We start from the raw sequence: 17,942 nt of genomic DNA, 5'->3' as shown, positions 1-17,942 counted from the left end.
AAAGTAAGAATTTATAACGTAAAAAGTTAAATAAATACCAATATTACATAATTTGATGTTACTAATTTGCAGCATGTCTCAACCTTCATTTAGTAAGTGAGGTAACCGATGCTCTCAATGTATGGGACGACCTACTCAAGTACGTAAAGTTACCTTCCTGTAGTGTACCAATTTTTGTTTTTGTTTTGCATGCAAAACATAGGAATCTACGTACCTATCAAAATATTGTTTACGTTGTTAAATTTATAATAACTACAATACTCACAATATTCTCAGTTAAAATATTGTTCAACCACACGGAATTTTAGACACCAAGTTCACACACAATAGAAAGCAAATACTGAATTTTACCGCCACAGATTGTTTTTAAATATATAACACGCTTAAAATAAAGCGTTCTCTCAAACGTAGTAATGTAATGCTAATAGGGTATTTCCTACTTAGCAGTATAATAGTCGATAAAAAAATAGAGTTGTCAAGTTGTCATCGTAGTTTTGGCGTCAGCAACCGTGTAACGATATCCACCGATATCCACTTCATGCGATACAGAATACCAATGTTTTGAACTCATAGGTTGACATCAAAGTTCCGATGACAACTGAGGCCAGTTGACATCTGAGAATTCGAAAGTTAGCGAATAAGCCAGCTGTGCACTGCAGAATAATCTGACATTCCTATGCCGTCTTTATACAATTCAAGGAAATACGTATTTATGTTAATAATGTCAAAATTGGGTAAGACTGTTTTTGAAACCACACTTTTGTATAACTTTTCTTCTGGCCATTCTATTACATAATTAATCTCACTTGAGACATTAGAATTATCATTTTTATTTGATTTGAAGTTGTTGTTTCTGTCATAGTCATTTAGCCTGGAATATATAATATACATTAATCAACAACAACTCACTAAAACACAAATAACTTCAATTTAGTAGTTAAAAAAAAATCAATCAAATTGTGGAAACAAATAGAAGTAGATTATGTTTACCTTTCAATGAGCTTTTCTTTAGTACCAGTAACTTTTGCGCCTCTCTTTTTGAGCTCAATCTTCAGTTCGGCAACCTTTCTTTGGCCGTAATCCATAATAAAATCAATAACACTTCCAAATACATAAAATTTTACTAAAATAATAATACATTCGGTAAGAATCTGTGCTATCTGACAGCTGTTTGGACCTGACGCATACGAAGCGCCGCCTGGCGGCAGAAAAAGTATCGAAAACCCTCAATAAAACAGTAGATAATTTTATGTAAAATTTTAAAAGAGGCCATTGTACAGTCAACTTCAGGTCAGTGGTAACAGTTTTATAGGAAAAACGTACTTATTACTATTGAATTAAGGTGTATGACAGTTACCACTGATGTGCAGTCTACCGTACCTATACGTTTTAAGCACCATGATACCACTTGTGGTTTGGTTCTAAAAAAAGCAGAACCAACAGTCAATTTTAAATTAATGTAGGTACTGTAAGGTTTTAAAACAAAAACTTTAAGATTTTTTTTGTATATTTAGACTAGTTCTAACAATATTATCTAATACATCTGTATTTATGATTATTTTTTCTTCATATATTTCAAATATTTCTTAGCATTAAAGTTATCTTGTATATCATCAGTAATTTTAACCTTCTTCTTTGGTTTTCTCTTTTCCAATCTCATTTTACGTTCCTCTTCAGTTAACTGGGACAAATCCAGAGGCAGCTGAAAAAAAAGAATGGTGAAAAGAGCAGAAACATATTAATTTTCGTATAAAGATTCATAAACTTCAAGTCGGTGGAATCAGTAAACAGCTTTTTAGTCCATTGAAGAGGAGTGAAGTAATAAAGTAAGATTATTTCAGGAAATTGATAAATTTTACCTGATAGCTATTTCAGAATTAGTATAGAAATAATTAATTCAATCATAGAAGTGAATGTAAACCTTTTTGAAGGTTTTAAAGAAATAAAAGCTTATGTGGGAAAATATGTAAAACCTTTTCTTAAGGCTTAGCTTTGCCACCAATAAAAACCCAACCGCTGACTCTCTAACATTAAATGTTTCAAATAGACACAAATCTATTGATATAGTTTAGCAGTCAGAGTGTAGCAAAGGCTGTGCAAAGAACTCAGGACTTAGAAAATTTTAAATCATCAATCATGACATTACTTATTAACGTTTATTGTAGGAAAACTTGCAAATTGTAACCTAAGTTGGTATTACAAAATAATAATTAGTACCTTGATAATTTTCCTGGGTTCATGGTATCTGATATTAATTGATGCTCCGTCAGGTAGTACAACTTTAGTTGGATACATTCGAGAGTATAGGTCTCTGTGAATCTTTGTTACACTAGCTATATTATTATGTAAACACCTATTAAAGCAGTTTTGTACAATGGAATATTGTAAACGTAATAGAGTTTTGGCGTTCATGTTTCATAAAGTTTTATAGAGCTTTTACAAACTCTTAGAAATAATCACTCAATCAATTCTCACACGAGGATTATCAGAATTTTTATATTTTCAAGTAGCGTCTTTATCTTTAGCGTTTGACAGTCTCAGCTCGCAGTTCAAAATTTGACGTATTGGTACTTGACACTCTGTCAATACAAAACAGACGACTCTTCCATGGAAAATAAAAGTATAATTATGAAAAATCGACTAACTAGCCGACATTAATATTACCTTCCCTGCAGAGGATGGTTCACGAGTCCTCGCTCACGGCGATAACATGCCTAAGCAATCAATTAAAGTGCGCAATTGCAGATTGCGAGTCTTTTTTTTACTTTGCTAGGCAGAATAAAACCATAGACATTTCTTTTGGTTTTCAACGCTTCTGTTTGTATCATAGACATAGACTAGTTCATTGACATTTGAATATTGTTGTCGAGGGGCGCGTCGGAAGGGTGTGGGTTTTGTTTATTATTTCATATTTAGTAGCGGCGCGAAATGAGGTATAATTTCTAACTTTAAAGTTACAAAGAATTGAACTACGCAATGGGTTGTACTCAAAGTGAAATATCTCCCCAAGAGGAAACTCCGAAAAAGGGCTGCACCGATGTTTTGTGGCTCATTATTTATATTTTGTTTTGGATTTTAATGGTAAGTTAAGTCCAAATTACTTAATTAATTGAAGTCTCTAGATAATTGATGTGAATTAAACTGAACGCCTATAACAAGTTATGACAAGAATATTTGTTTCACAGATAATTGTGGCTTCAATATCTTTTGTGTATGGAAATCCATTAAGAGTTATAAATGGATTTGATTCTTTTGGTAATACTTGTGGAGTAAAAAGCAATCACAAACTCACACCGGCTCCAGTATCTGGCATAAGCACTGTGGACAAAAAGTACTTGTTCTTCATGGATGTCAAAGAGCTGCAGAGATCTCTTAAAATATGTGTCAAGGAGTGTCCAAATAAAAGACTAGATTCTCTGGCTGATATACAGAAATTTTATAAGGAAACAGGATCAAATATCTGCCGCTATGATGTAAATTTGAATAAGATAACAAGTGACATAGAGCACAGCTACATTGGTCCGTGTCCTACATTACCAGTGTATGAGACATTCCCCCTCCTGAATAGATGCTTCCCTAAATCTGCAAAGGATCTCACTACAAAAGTGTTCACTGACTTCTATGACTTGCTAAACAGTTGGGACACCATTGAGCAAATGCTTTCAGATCTGTATTCCTCTTGGATGGAGATGATAATTTGTGTGATTATAGCATTTAGTAAGTATATCAAAAAGCTTTTCTAAATATTTAATTTTGTCTATCTCACAATCAGCATTATCAACACAGTAATATAAGTGTTTTCTGCATGTGATCAACACATAGATATTTTATTTTAATGTTTGATGTGAAATGCTTTAGAATTTGAAATGTAAATAAATGTTACATATCTACAAAAACACAGTCCTCATATCAAAATTCCTAAAATATATCCAAAATAATGTACATCAGTCATATCCATTAAAGACAAGGCTTACAAATAACCTTGCACAGTAGTTTATCAAATTAAATCAATATTGTCTAGTTGAAGTTTCATTGTAGCAATGCTTCTAATCCACATTATGTGGGAGGCAAGTTAATAAAGACTGAGTCATTTTTCCTGGTGATGTCACTGCTGCTATGAATAAGTTTACACTCAGCACTCTATTTAACGATTATGTGGTAAAACATAAGTTCAATGAGGTCATTATTAATTACTCACTAGAGTGTTGACCTTGAATTACATCCAATTATCATAAAAGGACTAATTATACATCTGAGGATTTAATATTCAGTTAACTGCCTGTATGCTAATTATAGAACAATAGAAAATCAATTGTGTTTTGTGTATACGATGGGTTAAATGATGTATAAATTCAATCCTTTCATCTATGTCAGTGGCCTTGTATTAAATAGGCCACTAAACAATTGGTTTACTGAATAATCATGAAAAAAAAAGACACCACAGATACCCTGATAAAATTTGCAACTGAATGATAATTTATATATTTAAAGTTTCTGTTTTATTTTTAGGCATAAAAGAAGTAAACAGCAAATAAATTGCATTGTAAGCAACCAGCATTATCTTGCACAAGAGTATTTCATGCTTGTGAGAATTTGAAGTTAATATTGTAGATAATATGCATGTTTTTATTGTGTTAAGATTATCATTGTGTATTAACATAGAATATGTAATTAATGTTATTTTATACAACTTAGAAGTAGCTAGTTACACTTTAGTTGACTTTGTATATAGAGTTCCTTAAAAGGCAAAGACATTTTAAGCCATCTCACAACAAAAATTACATAATGTTATAGAAATGACTTGGGACTATTTTTGGTCAGTGTAGTAAGTAGATACATAGCTAAAAAGCTAGATTAAACTTATTTAGTTAGGTATTTAATTTTTTTACAATTATGTGCTAATTCTGTAATTCATATTTTATGTATTCATATTTATGTTTATTTTTTTATATAACAAATCAATCAAGATATTTATTGTTTTTTTTTTTTTCAGTTTGTTCTCTAATCATGGTCTCAATACTGCATTTAGTGGCCAGTTTAGTATCATGGATTTTTATGATATTGGTGTCAATAGCTAGTGTTGCTGGGACAGCACTTCTGTGGTACACATACCATGAATTGAAGAGTAAACACAAGACTTATGAAATTGCATATTTATCTGTGAGTATAAACTTGTAATAAAACAACATATTTTTTAAACCAACGTGATATAAATACACAAAAGTAAATTGTGGTATGAAATGACGAAATGAATAATGAAATTTTAATAAAATCATAATTTTTCAGGAGTCCCTGAAGAACGAAACTGCATTTTTGTGGTATTCAATTATAGCCACTATAATTACGGTAAGCATTGTTTTCTAAATTAGTAAAAAAACTCATATTTTTAATTGGTTGGCCAATGACCATTCGAAAGTTCGTTATAAATGTTAATTACGTTATTATTGTAATTTCAGGTGATTTTACTACTGTTGGTGTTTGTGATGCGATCCCGCGTGTCGTTCTTGGCAGCACTTTTCAGAGAAACCGCGCATTGCCTTGGATCAATTCCCGCCCTTTTCCTACAACCTATAATCACTTTCTTCTTCCTTATTCTATTCTTAGCATTTTGGTCTATTGTTGTGGTAAGATTGAGTTTTTTAAATCATAAATACTATGAGATTGATTTGAAGTAATAATATATTGCAATTTTTTTAGGTATGTTTGGCAACAGCAAACTACCCGGGTATACCGTTTCAAACAAACTTCCTTCTCAATGGGTCAGGCCCGACGCAGTATGAGCCCACCGCTAAAACAAACATGGCTGCACAAAATGGCAATTCCAGTCTCAAAAGTAAGCATAATTACTACTACAATAATATCAGATGTTTTTTTTCATTAGAGCTATATTATAATTAAATAAAACTACTTTTTCCGGATTTTATCGCGGTTATATTAAATTTATTCAATCCCGACATTTTGGATCCTTTACTTACAGCGATAAAATCCGTAAAAGTAGTTTTATTTAAAGGTCTAATAATCACGTAAGTCTCAGAAATCAATAGAGCTATATTATATTTTGTTTGAAAGCCATTAAATTGACGCTTGTATTTCCCATTTCAGCTTTTACATTAGAAAACATAGAGTTTGACCCTATGTGGGTGAAGAGTATGTGGTGGATATGCCTTGTGTGTTTGATCTGGGGCAGTGAGTTCATACTGGGCTGTCAACAGATGACCATCGCTGGAGCTGTATCCCATTGGTATTTTAGGTAAACATTCATAACATAATAATGGCCCTTAAGACGAAATGGGACTTATTACAAAAACTTAGACCTAAGTTTTGTATTACACTGGTTTTACAGTCAGCTCCAAAAATCGCTATATAAATCTTAAGGTCCAAAACTAAAATTCCCTACACATTCTAAAGGTTCAAAAGTAGCTCAACACTCAGATGCAAAAATAGATTAGCTTTTGAGTTAAAGATAGTTTAATACCATAATTATAGAACCTTGATCGCTTGTTTTTTTTTCAGAGGGCCGAATGCAAATTCTTCTCCAGTTTTGTATTCGATCGGCAAGCTAATTAAATACCATTTAGGTTCAGTGGCGAAGGGATCGTTCCTGATAACCCTGTTCAAAATACCTCGCCTAATTCTGACGTATTTACATGCCAAGTAAGTTGATTATAAAGCAGTACCTATCTAATTTTGTGTTCTTGTGAATTACCAATTATTTTGAATTTATAATTTTGAGTGGGAGTGGTGCCGGCGAGAGATGTCGTGCGGTGTTCCATCGATCGGTTCTGGGGCCGCTCCTGTTGAACATCGGTTACGATTGGGTCCAGCTCGCCGACCTCCCTAGCTGTATTAGGCGGCCCGATCGCCTTTTGTAGGAGAAAAATAGAGCACAATGATAGCACACATCCTACAAAAAGTCGGTCAGAATATCCCACTCAGAACGTCCTAGTAAAATCGGTCCGATTATCTATTCTACAAAAATTCGACATGGTCGGGCATCCACGTTTTTTTTCACTGCCGACACGCTGGTTCTAGAAAAGGGGTGGTTGCTCATTTGCTGAGATAGTATTTAATTCTGACTTCGTATTTTAGGCTGTCGTCTAGAGCTGAAAAGGGTTCAGAGTGTGCAAAATGTGGCCTGAAGTGTGGAATATGCTGCTTTTACTGTCTTGAGAAGTTCATTCGTTATTTGAATCATAACGCCTATACTATTATAACGATTGAGAGATGCCATTTTTGTAAGGCTGCTGGCAAGGTGGGTTTACAGTTTTTAGTACCATCCAATTTTAACTAATGCATTTTATATATTAACATAGACATACTAGTATCAAAAGGATTGTAGTGATTTTATTTTGTAGCAAACTGAGAACACTTCTAAGTAACATGATTAAATTAATTTATGACAGTTAAATGCAGCAGTCTTGACACTATGAAAGTTATCAGCAGCAATATTTCATGTCTGTTAATTAACAAATCTAAACAAAGCCTCATTAAAAATGTTATCAGCAATCAGTATTACAATAGTGTGTTCCATTTTCCAATTTACATGCTGATTGTCCTGAACTTATCAAGACTAATAATGATGTAATTAAAACTGTTGTGTAACTTTCAGGCTTTCAGTACGATAGTGAACAACGCGCTTCAAGTGGCCACAATTAATAGTGTGGGTGACTTCATACTGTTTCTGGGCAAGTGCATTGTGACGGCGGTGACTGGCATCATCGGCCTTCTACTCTTGAAACGCAACAAAGAACTGCACTTCTTTGCTATCCCGACACTAGTTATATGTATCTACTCGTTCTTCATTGCACACTGTATACTTTCTCTTTATGAGGTTTGTGTTATATTTGTTTTGATCTCTTTGTTGTAGGATGTAGTGAAGTTATTATTTTGTGTGGATACTAATATATTATTTAATATCTAATACTTAAGCTAGTAGTTTTACATGCGTTCCGTAGGAACTACATTGCGCAACACCCGTATAAAAAATTGCCGTTACATAACCGATTCAAATCGGCTGTGATTCCTGAGATTAGCGCGATCGAACAAATAAAACTCTTCAACTTTATAATATTTGTATAGACGTGTTACCAATTTATTTAATTATAATTTCCTTTACAGATGGTAGTTGACTCATTGTTCCTCTGTGTATGCGAGGACCGCAATATGAACGGTAATGACGGAAGATGGAAGAACACTCGATTAGCTGAACTCGGCGGCCATAGACAAGCAAAAGGCGACGAACAAGATGGCGCTGAGTTACAGGACATGCCAGAAAAGTACTGAAACTCGAAGCCTATTGAGTTTGGGGCCTGCATGTCTGTTCAGTGCCTTATAGTGGTTACCGGCTGCGAATTATGTAATTGTTTGTTGCTTTATTATGTTCTAAAGTTTCTTTCCATCTAACTGTCTGTACTCTGCAGCATACTTGTGGTATGCTATTCTATTAACTAATGCTTTAGCATGTGGTGTTGATCTAATTGGGTTATAACGAATATGAATAACGCTTTGGTCAGTGTGTAGAATATAGGGCTAATGGAAATGTGATAGTAGCTTTGTTTTTGGTGAGAGAATGAATACTAATCCATACTAATATTAGAAATGTGAAACTCATTCTGACTTTGAATTTCTGAACCGATTTCAATAGAATATGAATTGATATACACACAGGTTGTGTATAGTCTGATAGGACAAAGTCTTCTTTTTACGACGTTTCGGAAAATGAAAATCATGAAAAAAAATGTATCTAAGCATAATGTTCACCCATCTGCAGCTAAATCTATCCCATGAATAGTTTGCGCAATTTCTTTGTCGTCACTAAACATTACGCGAGTGGCGCAGAAACCAATTCCACGACATCAAGTTTTTCAAGAACTGTAATCAAAATTTGGAATAGGAAAATCCATACTTTGCAACGTAATAATATATTGAAGTTTTATACATAAATCACTTTTCTTTTTGCAGGTAAAATTGGCAGCTTTAGAGTTAAGAAGAATTTTACGCTTTTACTCAAATTCCATAATGCATTTTTAGTGTTTTATTATAATTGTAATCAAATTGACATCTCTTAAATGTGTCTTTACAATATTTTTAACTTATTATCTTGCATAATATTTGACGATGGTGCATTTTAACATGAAGGAGTAATGGTACTCTGTTTTGACATTATAAAAACATTTCTAAGGAGAATATTGATACTTTTAAAAAGTATTGTGTATGTTTTGTGGAATGTTTACATAACTTTTAGAAATGTTTATGATGTGCATGCACAACAAATTATTTTTTTTGTATTGCAAACTGTATTTCTACAGTAGCGCTCCCTAGACAGTTAGTAGAATTGCGCAATATTCGATAAAACTATTGTGCAATTAAATTTTTGATTCCTAAAACTTATTGCGCAATAATATAGTGCGGTCTAGGGACCGCCTAAGATACTGATGATCTAAACCTGTAATCTCATTGTGTCATATTTGACTGCTTGCCACAAGCAACGTTTATGGTAACTGTGATTTTCCTGCGCTTTTGACTGTGTGATTGCATTCCACTTGTTATCTACACGAAATAGTATTTTAAAGAATCATGCTGTTACAACAATATTTTGACCACAACTCGATCTGTGACTAAAAATAATCTTAAATCTATTTTAACGAAAGAAGGCTAAGTTTAAGTACAATTTTTATTTAAACATAATTTACATTCATAATTTTTGCTTTATACAATATATTAGATGTTATTTTTTCAACAAATAAGATTATTATAATTTAAAAATGAACTGCACAAAAATATATTTTTGCAATTAGTGCCTAAACAAACGTCAATCAACTGAGATATTTTTGAAGCATAATAATTCTTTCATAATAATTTTAATGCAAAATCGTAATGCCTAGTTTTTAAGTATTAATTTATAGGATTCATGACCGTCCATATATAAAACCTGCTTTATATTTATAAATAAAATGTAACATGCATAATATTTTTGCGGAATCTCTGATTGTTGGTCAACATGGGCTCATTAATATGTTTTAGTTTTATGACAATTTTAATTTAAAATACATCCATTTTTTAATGTTCTATTGAATATTTTTATGTGTAAGTGTAGTGCTTTATTTTTTATGCATTTTTTTACTTTTTAAATGAATTAATTTAACTATCATTTACATGTTCTATTGAACATTTATACATTTTACTGTAGTCTATTTATGTGAATTAGTACACTCATACGCTAGTAAAAATATTGCAATTGTTAAAATATTTACCTCAACCTAGCTCTTCCAATAGTATCCAGGGAATCTAACTCATCAGAAAAGAAGAAAGGATATATTTAAATAATAATCACTTGTGTGGAAAATAAATTTTATTAAGATTTACCAGGCTTCTTCTTTTTGAACTGCTTCCTTTTTTTGATTTGATCAGATATGGCCTTACTCTTAGCTTTAAGTTGTTTGCGTCTGATTGTTTTATCTGGATTTGTTTTTGTCTTCTTTGTCATCATGCTGAATGCAGGCTTCTTAGCTTCATGGTCACTTTCCTCTTCCATTGAATTTTCTTGTTCCTCAATCTCTTCTGTAAAGAAAAAAATATATTTAGTGTTAGTTTTATTTCAAAACTTTAATTTAAAAGCCTAATGAAAGAGATAACAACCTTTGACAACAACTTCTTGTGCTTTTTCCATAGGGTCTCCTTTGAAGAAGTCTGCACCTTCTATGTCTGGATAACCAGTCTCTGGTTTGGTTGCTTCATAAACAGCTTTCTTCTCAATTCTCCTTTCATATTTGCTGCCAGCTTTCTTGGATACAGCTTGTCTCAATTTTGCAGGGCTAATGTATTTAGCATTTTCCCATAATGTGGCACCTCCAAATGATCCAGAAAATATTTTTACCTGAAAATTGTATATAAGAACGATTAAAATTAGTTCATTGATTTCTGCAGCATTCAAATAACTATTTTTTACTATGTAAATAGATTGTTTACATACAGGGTTCAACACAAATCTTGGTCCAATTTCAGCCAAAGCTCCATCTTCAGACAAAATCTGGTAATTTCTGAACCAAATTCTATTATCCAGGATCATGAAAGTATACACATGATCATAGAATGGCTGACTCTTAGGATGGTAGTTTGGCACACCAAATGTCTGAATGAGAAGTTCTTTTAACAGACAGTAATGTGGGTCCTTGGTGAATTGTGGGTCAAATGAAAGCAGGGGCCGGGATCCCCTCAGGCAGTTTCCAGTCATCTTTAGTTCTCCCATGGTGTAAACTGAAACATGCAATACCAATTTTATATGTGTTCCCATTGAGTGATTGATTTCATTTGTTACTTAAGTAGCAAAAAAACATACTGTTTTCCACCAAGAACTTCACGCTTGGCCCATTCGGAATGTTAGCCATCCACATGTATAGGTCTCTCATCTTTCTTCCCTCAAAGAGTATGCACTTGTTGCAATTCTTCATTTCACTGATCTCATTGACAACATATAAGTTTTTACTTCTCTCCATCTTTGACTCTGTCTTGTGGTGCGGCATTAATTTCTTAATATCTTCCATCAAATGACGATGACGATGGTTAATACCACGTGCGGCAAATACCAAAACTCTTTGCCTGTTTATCCATTTTACCTACAACGGAGAGTACTATTATATAGGTACAAAATGCTTAGACAACACTTGATGTTGAATGAAGAATAATCCAATCAAAATTTCGGTTAAAAACATTGTAAACAAAATATAATTCTAACCTGTTTAGGTGCCGGATCATCCGACATTCGGACAGGCGGTAATACAACATCTTGTTCTTCTTTCTTACTCTGTAGTACTACCGGTACTTTTACTTTTTTCTTCCCAACTTTAGTTTTCAACTTCACCATTTTATTATGTTTAGTTAGACACGTGTATTAAACTCAATCAAAAACTGTGCTGCTGACACAAAAAGCACACACCGCAAAACTTCAATTTGCAATCAATGACATTGACAGATTTCATTCCATTTGAACCATAAACAATAGAGGATAGGGCTTGACGAGCCATCGTCTTAGTCGAATAATTGTTTAAAATATTTTTGGCATACCTATGCTATGTTAAATAAATAGTTAATTATATAACTTTCTTATGAATTAAGTCTTTTATCTAGATTATATGATATTTTTTATTTAGTTTGACTAAATTCTTTGTTTTGGAACAACTTGTGCGCACTTACATTGAACTATGTTTATTGAACGTTACGTAATCGCTTATATGTGCTTGACTCGACCTTAACGCGATCGAATGAAGCTATATTATTATTTATTTAAATGTTATGATGGATTTTAGATGCAATACATAGTACTGATTAGTTTTAGTTTATCTCACCAAATATGTATCTTAATTTCACACAGCTGAAAGTAAACATGACATAAAATATAGGTTTAATTTTAATTACACTTAGATTCGTACCTTATCTATCGCTATGATGTTAATTTGTAGTAAGCAACAGGCTGTAGTGCGTGTTGGTGACCGTGTTTACTAATAAGACGTTAAAAAGTAATTAAAAATGATAAAATCAATAGTGTCTATCGTAAAATTAACTATTAAAAGTAACATTTTGGAACAAGTTAGATATGCTTCACAAGCACTCCCACAGCTGTCTTCGGTAAGAATTGCGAACCTACCTATCTACTTGAAGTGAATATTTTACTACGAAAAAAATAATAATTAGACGCGTACCTACCTACCGGTTTTTTTGAGCGCTTTGCTTTAGAACCATTTCCGTAAATAATTTAAAAGTTTTGCTCGTTTAATTGTTTCTTCAATGAGAGTTAATTTTACATCCAAACTAATATTATAAATGCGAAAGTAACTCTGTCTGTCTGTCTGTCTGTCTGTCTTTCTGTCTGTCTGTCTTTTCTTCACGCCTAAACTACTGAACCGATTTGTGTGAAATTTGGTACAGACATAGTTCGAAACTTGAGAAAGGACATAGGATAGTTTTTATTACAAAAAAAAATAAAAAATAATAAAATTATTCCGGACATACAGCGCCATCTATTGGTCAAATCAAAAATCTGCTGGTAGTCACTATTCCACGCGAACGAAGTTGCGGGCAAAAGCTAGTAGTAAATAATTTTATAATGCTGTCACGGGAAGGTGGCTGAGCAGGTTTTGATGGAATTTCGTAAAGACCTGATCCACCCGTATGCGATAAAATCCACAAAGTTGCACTAAATGACCCCGCCAAAACTCGGCTCAGCTTTATAAAATAAATACGTATTCATGTTAAAATAGCTATAATTTTGCTACCTACCTACTTTTTTAATAAGACCATGATCATCAACGTTTATGTTATTTTTTATGTTAGACCACGATCTTCAATGTTTATAGCTTGACTAGCGGTCGCCCGCGACTTCGTCCGCGTGCAATTTTTTTTTGTCGTAAGCGGACTAAAAACTAATTTTACGACCCTCACTTCTAAAACAGGACTTCCATGCTAACTATTAACCCCCGTTTAATCTATGAACCGTTTAACTCTTTGAACTCCCCTATGTATTTCCTTATTTACCTACACTTTATGTTCTCCCCTATGTTTTTCCTTATGTACTCTATGAACTGCCCTATGTATTTCCTTATGTAATGTACACTATGAACACACCTATGTACACTCCATGAACTCTCCTATGTACTCCCCTATATATTTCCTTATGTACACTCTATGTTCTTCCCTACGTATTTCCTCATGTACGCTCTATGAACTTCATCATTTTTGCGAAACTGTAACCGTTTACGCAACAACGCAGCAGAAGCTCTCAATAGACCAAAAAATCCCCCGATTTTGAACATTATCTATTACTGCTCTGCTGATATATAGCCCATAGCTTTCCTCGATAAATGCCACAGAAAAATCCTCACTGAAAGAATTTTTTCAAATCGATTTTGAAATTGGCGCGTTCAAACCAACAAACTCTTCAGCTTTATAATATTAGTATAGATAATAGGTAATCCCCACTTCTATTCTAACCTTGTGAAACAAAAACTAACTATTGATAACAAAATTGATTACAATTTTATTAACTGGCTGTTCTCGCGGTTTTACCCGCATCTCGGGCGAGGTAATTCCCGGATCAAATCTTCCTCCTGCCCAGTTTTATTTGGGGTTGGCGTAATGTCTTCCGCTTCCATTTTTTCCATATATCAATTACCGGATCAAATATAGATTCCAATGGTGAAATGACCTTTGAAATCCTTCCAGTATTTTTTTTAATTTATGCCTACCTACAAATCTGTATCTCTTTATATGATGTGGATGTATTTCGCTTACTTTTAGGAAAAATACAATATACAAAGGAAACCTTTTGGCACCATAGAATCATCAGATGTTGCTTATTTTCGATCAATACTTGACGCAGAGCGAGTGTTGACGGAAGAAAGTGATGTGTTGCCTTATAACATAGACTGGATAAAGAATTGCAGAGGTAAGAACACATAGGGTCATGCATAACACGGGTAACTACCTACCTACCTGTGTTGGCTCAGATTATACCTAAAAAGCTGTACCTAGGTATACTTAAAGTTAGAGAAAAAATTGACGAGTTTATAATTGCTTTTCAGGACAGTCGAAAGTTGTATTAAAACCAAGGAATACAAATGAGGTTTCAACGATCATGAAGTATTGCAACGAGAGAAGACTTGCGGTATGTCCTCAGGGTGGCAACACTGGCCTTGTCGGCGGCTCCGTACCAGTGTTCGACGAGATCGTCATAAGTTTTGCACTTATGAACAAAATCGTAACCCTTGATGATCTCTCAGGTTAACAGACAAATATTTTCTTCGCATTCCTCATTCATGTTATCTCTGAATAGTATGCTCATGAATTTTTAATTTTAGAGGGTTCTTTGGAGGTTCCGGATTATCTGCCTGGCATGGAAGATAATCCGGAACCTAACGAACAAAGCCGCCAGTAGCTAATGGTAGGTACACCCTTTTGAAGTCTAATGTTACCGTTGTGCAAATCAATTTATACTTACATAGAAAACTTACGCAATGCTGCAGTTACCTACTTGATTACCTCACACTACAGACGCGTCGGCATACCGATGGCGATGTAACTATGGACACGTAACTGCCGATCACTTGGCTGGTTATTGGTTACTTGTGTAGTAGGTAACCTATCCAGGTTGATAAGAAGTTGCTATGCTATCATTTGTGGGTACCTGAACATCTTATACAATTTTACAGTCCTAATCATAAGTAACTCCTCAGTTTTTGTCATGGTTCTTCATTTCACACGAATTCCATACTTTGCAGGGGCTTTAGTTTGCGAAGCGGGTTGTATTTTGGAGAATCTGGATAACTATGTCCGCGAACGAGGTCTGATCATGCCGTTAGACTTGGGTGCCAAAGGGACTTGCCATATCGGAGGGAACGCCAGCACTAACGCTGGTGGTCTGAGGCTACTGCGCTATGGCAACCTACATGGATCTATCCTTGGAATTGAAGCTGTAAGTTTTTTTTCCTAGTTGAATAAAAATATTTGCTTATTTACGATTTAAACATAGAACGGTATTGATTTCATTTTTCAACGGTAAATGAAAATCTGGATGAGGCAATTCTAATGTATTAAATATTTTTTTACTCTTCACGCGCTTCTTTGTCGGTTGAACCAAAATTGTCAAACTTTCTTTAGCAGAATAAAGGTCTAGGTAGGTAGGTAGCCACTAATCTGGTTTCAAGACGTTTTTGGTTCATTCACCTACGTGAACTAAATAATGTCTGCATAGACGTGCCTTAGATATAAACAGATAGAATGCGCATCCATAACAGGTTTCCGAAGCCAAGCCTAGAACCAGTTTTGTCCAAAACGAGAGAAGATAGCGCTGGTTTCATTATCCTATAAAGACAAGACTCCTATTTTTATATTAACACAACCAAAATAGATAACGCTTTCACCACTTAAGTGTACCAACATGGACTGATAAAAATTATTTATTTACGGATAAAATAACATTCTATCAAAAGTTGTAAATTAAATATACGTACAATGTACGCTGTTGATAACGACTTCTCTAAATATAAGTTTATTTAATCAGCCTCCTAGTTATTTTTTGATGTTTTAGGTAGTTGTTAAACTTAGGTATACTTACGTAGTTATCAAAACAGACAAGCTATCGAACTGCGTAAAATCGAATGCTCATTAAAGGACTGAACATAATTTTAAGGTCAATTTGTCTTTGTTGCCTTTATTTGTACCTTCTTATTTTGTTTTTTATTTAAGGTGAAAGCCGATGGCACTATCATAGATTGCCTCAGATCGCTAAAGAAGGACAACACAGGGTATCACTTGAAGCATCTCTTTATAGGATCTGAGGGTACTTTAGGATTCGTCACTAAAGTTGCTATACACTGTCCGGTGCTACCGAAGGCTGTGAATTTGGGATTCTTTGGTATGTCGTATATCCCAATAATCTTTTTTTAACCTTTTCGTACGGGGTTTCTAAATAATCAACTTATTATTTCCAGGAGTCAAAAAATTTGAAGATGTTTTGAAACTATACAAAAGTGCGAAATCAAGCCTAGGCGAAATTCTGTCAGCGTTTGAAATGGCAGATTTTGATTCCATAGACTGCACAGTCAAAAATCTAAAACTACCGTAAGTGCTCAACCATTTCGTGAAAAAGAACCCATCAGCTATAAAAAACCTGAAACAGTTCGATGAGTAGGAGTTAACTGGTTTTGAGGAATATGTCACGTAGTTAGTGCGAATGTTAAATTGCATAAGAAAATATTTAGCGATCCATATAAATTAAACATAAGAACACCCTATTATTTCTGGAGTAACGTTCCTGTTTACTGTAAAAAAATAATACACCGAGTTAATATTCGAAATAAAAAAGTGCAGAATAACTCCCTTATTTTTTTCCAGAAACCCCATTTCGGAGTATCCGTTCTACGTTCTAGTGGAGACCCATGGGAGTGACGAAGCTCATGACAACGAGAAACTGACGAGGTTCCTCAATAAGGAGATGGAGACAGGACTCATTGTAGACGGGACTGTTACGTCAGAGCCAGCTAAAATGCAGGTGATTATAATAGGTAGAAGCTACTACTTTTTAAAACCTACGTTCTTATTTAGCTGTTTGTAGAAGTGGGTATGAGTACTGGTACATGGCGTGCCAAATGCTTATTTACTGAATAAGTAAGTTACGAACATCCAGTTACCTAATTACCTGGAATGTCCTGATTGCAGACAATTTGGAACTTGCGTGAAAGCATTGCAGGAGCAGGCTTAGTTGGTGGCTACATATTTAAGTACGATGTTTCAATTCCGCTGAAAAATTACTACGATCTTGTGCCAATCTTGAGAAAGAAACTCGGCGATAAGGCCTTGAAAGTCTTTGGCTATGGTCATGTCGGTGAGTAATCTTAGTTTAGTGAATAATTTGTAAGATTTGAGGTCTTGTTTAGCGTTTGTTTTCTACTTTTTTATATCATTTATTTTAACCTATTGGTTATTTCAGGTGACGGAAACATTCACATCAACGTGACGGTACCACAATATACCAAAGAAGTGTCGTCCTTGCTAGAACCGTTCATATTTGAAGAAGTAAGCAAACTAAACGGCTCTATTAGCGCCGAGCATGGAATCGGCTTCAGAAAACCTAAGTTCATACATTACAGCAAGGACCAGTCTGCACTCCAACTTATGAAAGATCTCAAACAGCTGATGGATCCAAATGGAATTCTAAATCCATACAAAGTATTACCTGACCACCAAGCCTAATTTATATTCAAAGATTTATTGTTTATCCCTTTAACTAATTGTATTGATTAATCTCTGTTAAAGTTAACCATTACGTATGACATACCACAAACAACAATAATAATGTAGATAGCAGGGTTGCGTAAGATATACGATACTCATAAGTTTAACTGATAATAACCAGTATGCTGTGTAATCTAATAAATAATGAAAAACAA

The 17,942-nt window shown here is 34.0% G+C and overlaps 4 protein-coding genes across 5 annotated transcripts; 2 read left to right on the top strand and 2 right to left on the bottom strand.

Moving 5' to 3' along the window:
- Positions 1–1,489: 1,489 nt before the first annotated feature.
- LOC110384061 (large ribosomal subunit protein mL55) lies at positions 1,490–2,534 on the bottom strand. Its single transcript, XM_021345130.3, has 2 exons — positions 2,218–2,534; positions 1,490–1,702 (listed from the first exon to the last, which is right to left on the bottom strand). The coding sequence occupies exons 1-2, from the start codon at positions 2,410–2,412 to the stop codon at positions 1,556–1,558; spliced, it is 342 nt and encodes a 113-aa protein (XP_021200805.3). The 5' UTR covers positions 2,413–2,534; the 3' UTR covers positions 1,490–1,555.
- A 139-nt stretch (positions 2,535–2,673) lies between these two features.
- Positions 2,674–10,364, top strand: LOC110384057 (choline transporter-like 1). Of its 2 annotated transcripts, none has more exons than XR_007511715.2 (12): positions 2,674–3,081; positions 3,186–3,717; positions 4,994–5,160; positions 5,287–5,346; positions 5,457–5,624; positions 5,698–5,833; positions 6,103–6,250; positions 6,514–6,654; positions 7,090–7,252; positions 7,610–7,831; positions 8,119–8,356; positions 8,962–10,364. XR_007511715.2 is itself a non-coding variant. In XM_049846788.2 (12 exons), exons 1-12 carry the CDS (start codon positions 2,977–2,979, stop codon positions 8,963–8,965), a joined length of 2,004 nt encoding a protein of 667 aa, XP_049702745.2. In that variant the 5' UTR covers positions 2,674–2,976; the 3' UTR covers positions 8,966–10,364. The 2 variants fall into 2 exon arrangements, 1 of the variants encoding a protein (XP_049702745.2); XM_049846788.2 differs by having other exon boundaries at positions 8,119–8,276.
- LOC110384060 (uncharacterized protein) lies at positions 10,334–11,957 on the bottom strand. Its single transcript, XM_021345129.3, has 5 exons — positions 11,735–11,957; positions 11,339–11,615; positions 10,973–11,256; positions 10,639–10,876; positions 10,334–10,560 (listed from the first exon to the last, which is right to left on the bottom strand). The coding sequence occupies exons 1-5, from the start codon at positions 11,861–11,863 to the stop codon at positions 10,355–10,357; spliced, it is 1,134 nt and encodes a 377-aa protein (XP_021200804.2). The 5' UTR covers positions 11,864–11,957; the 3' UTR covers positions 10,334–10,354.
- A 242-nt stretch (positions 11,958–12,199) lies between these two features.
- LOC110384058 (D-2-hydroxyglutarate dehydrogenase, mitochondrial) lies at positions 12,200–17,921 on the top strand. Its single transcript, XM_064034092.1, has 9 exons — positions 12,200–12,624; positions 14,293–14,440; positions 14,577–14,774; positions 15,273–15,466; positions 16,240–16,408; positions 16,485–16,614; positions 16,888–17,044; positions 17,212–17,377; positions 17,483–17,921. The coding sequence occupies exons 1-9, from the start codon at positions 12,526–12,528 to the stop codon at positions 17,743–17,745; spliced, it is 1,524 nt and encodes a 507-aa protein (XP_063890162.1). The 5' UTR covers positions 12,200–12,525; the 3' UTR covers positions 17,746–17,921.
- Positions 17,922–17,942: the final 21 nt, after the last annotated feature.

Source organism: Helicoverpa armigera, chromosome 4, assembly GCF_030705265.1.
Source record: "Helicoverpa armigera isolate CAAS_96S chromosome 4, ASM3070526v1, whole genome shotgun sequence".
Lineage (NCBI taxonomy): Eukaryota > Metazoa > Arthropoda > Insecta > Lepidoptera > Noctuidae > Helicoverpa > Helicoverpa armigera.
The sequence above is the reverse complement of the archived record's forward strand: the minus strand, read 5'-3'. Positions and strand labels throughout refer to the sequence as shown.

Bases quoted from the DNA above. Each gene is read 5' to 3' on its own strand.
- LOC110384061 (XM_021345130.3), bottom strand. From the start codon at position 2,412: ATGAACGCCAAAACTCTATTACGTTTACAATATTCCATTGTACAAAAC. The intron at 1,703-2,217 runs GTACTAATTATT...CTTTTTTTTCAG, and splicing joins AACCCAGGAAAATTATCAAG to CTGCCTCTGGATTTGTCCCA.
- LOC110384057 (XM_049846788.2), top strand. From the start codon at position 2,977: ATGGGTTGTACTCAAAGTGAAATATCTCCCCAAGAGGAAACTCCGAAA. The intron at 5,625-5,697 runs GTAAGATTGAGT...CAATTTTTTTAG, and splicing joins CATTTTGGTCTATTGTTGTG to GTATGTTTGGCAACAGCAAA. The intron at 6,251-6,513 runs GTAAACATTCAT...TTTTTTTTTCAG, and splicing joins GTATCCCATTGGTATTTTAG to AGGGCCGAATGCAAATTCTT.
- LOC110384060 (XM_021345129.3), bottom strand. From the start codon at position 11,863: ATGGTGAAGTTGAAAACTAAAGTTGGGAAGAAAAAAGTAAAAGTACCG. The intron at 11,616-11,734 runs GTTAGAATTATA...TCTCCGTTGTAG, and splicing joins ATGATCCGGCACCTAAACAG to GTAAAATGGATAAACAGGCA. The intron at 10,561-10,638 runs GTTGTTATCTCT...TTTTCTTTACAG, and splicing joins ACAAGAAGTTGTTGTCAAAG to AAGAGATTGAGGAACAAGAA.
- LOC110384058 (XM_064034092.1), top strand. From the start codon at position 12,526: ATGATAAAATCAATAGTGTCTATCGTAAAATTAACTATTAAAAGTAAC. The intron at 15,467-16,239 runs GTAAGTTTTTTT...TTTTTATTTAAG, and splicing joins CTATCCTTGGAATTGAAGCT to GTGAAAGCCGATGGCACTAT. The intron at 16,409-16,484 runs GTATGTCGTATA...TATTATTTCCAG, and splicing joins TGTGAATTTGGGATTCTTTG to GAGTCAAAAAATTTGAAGAT.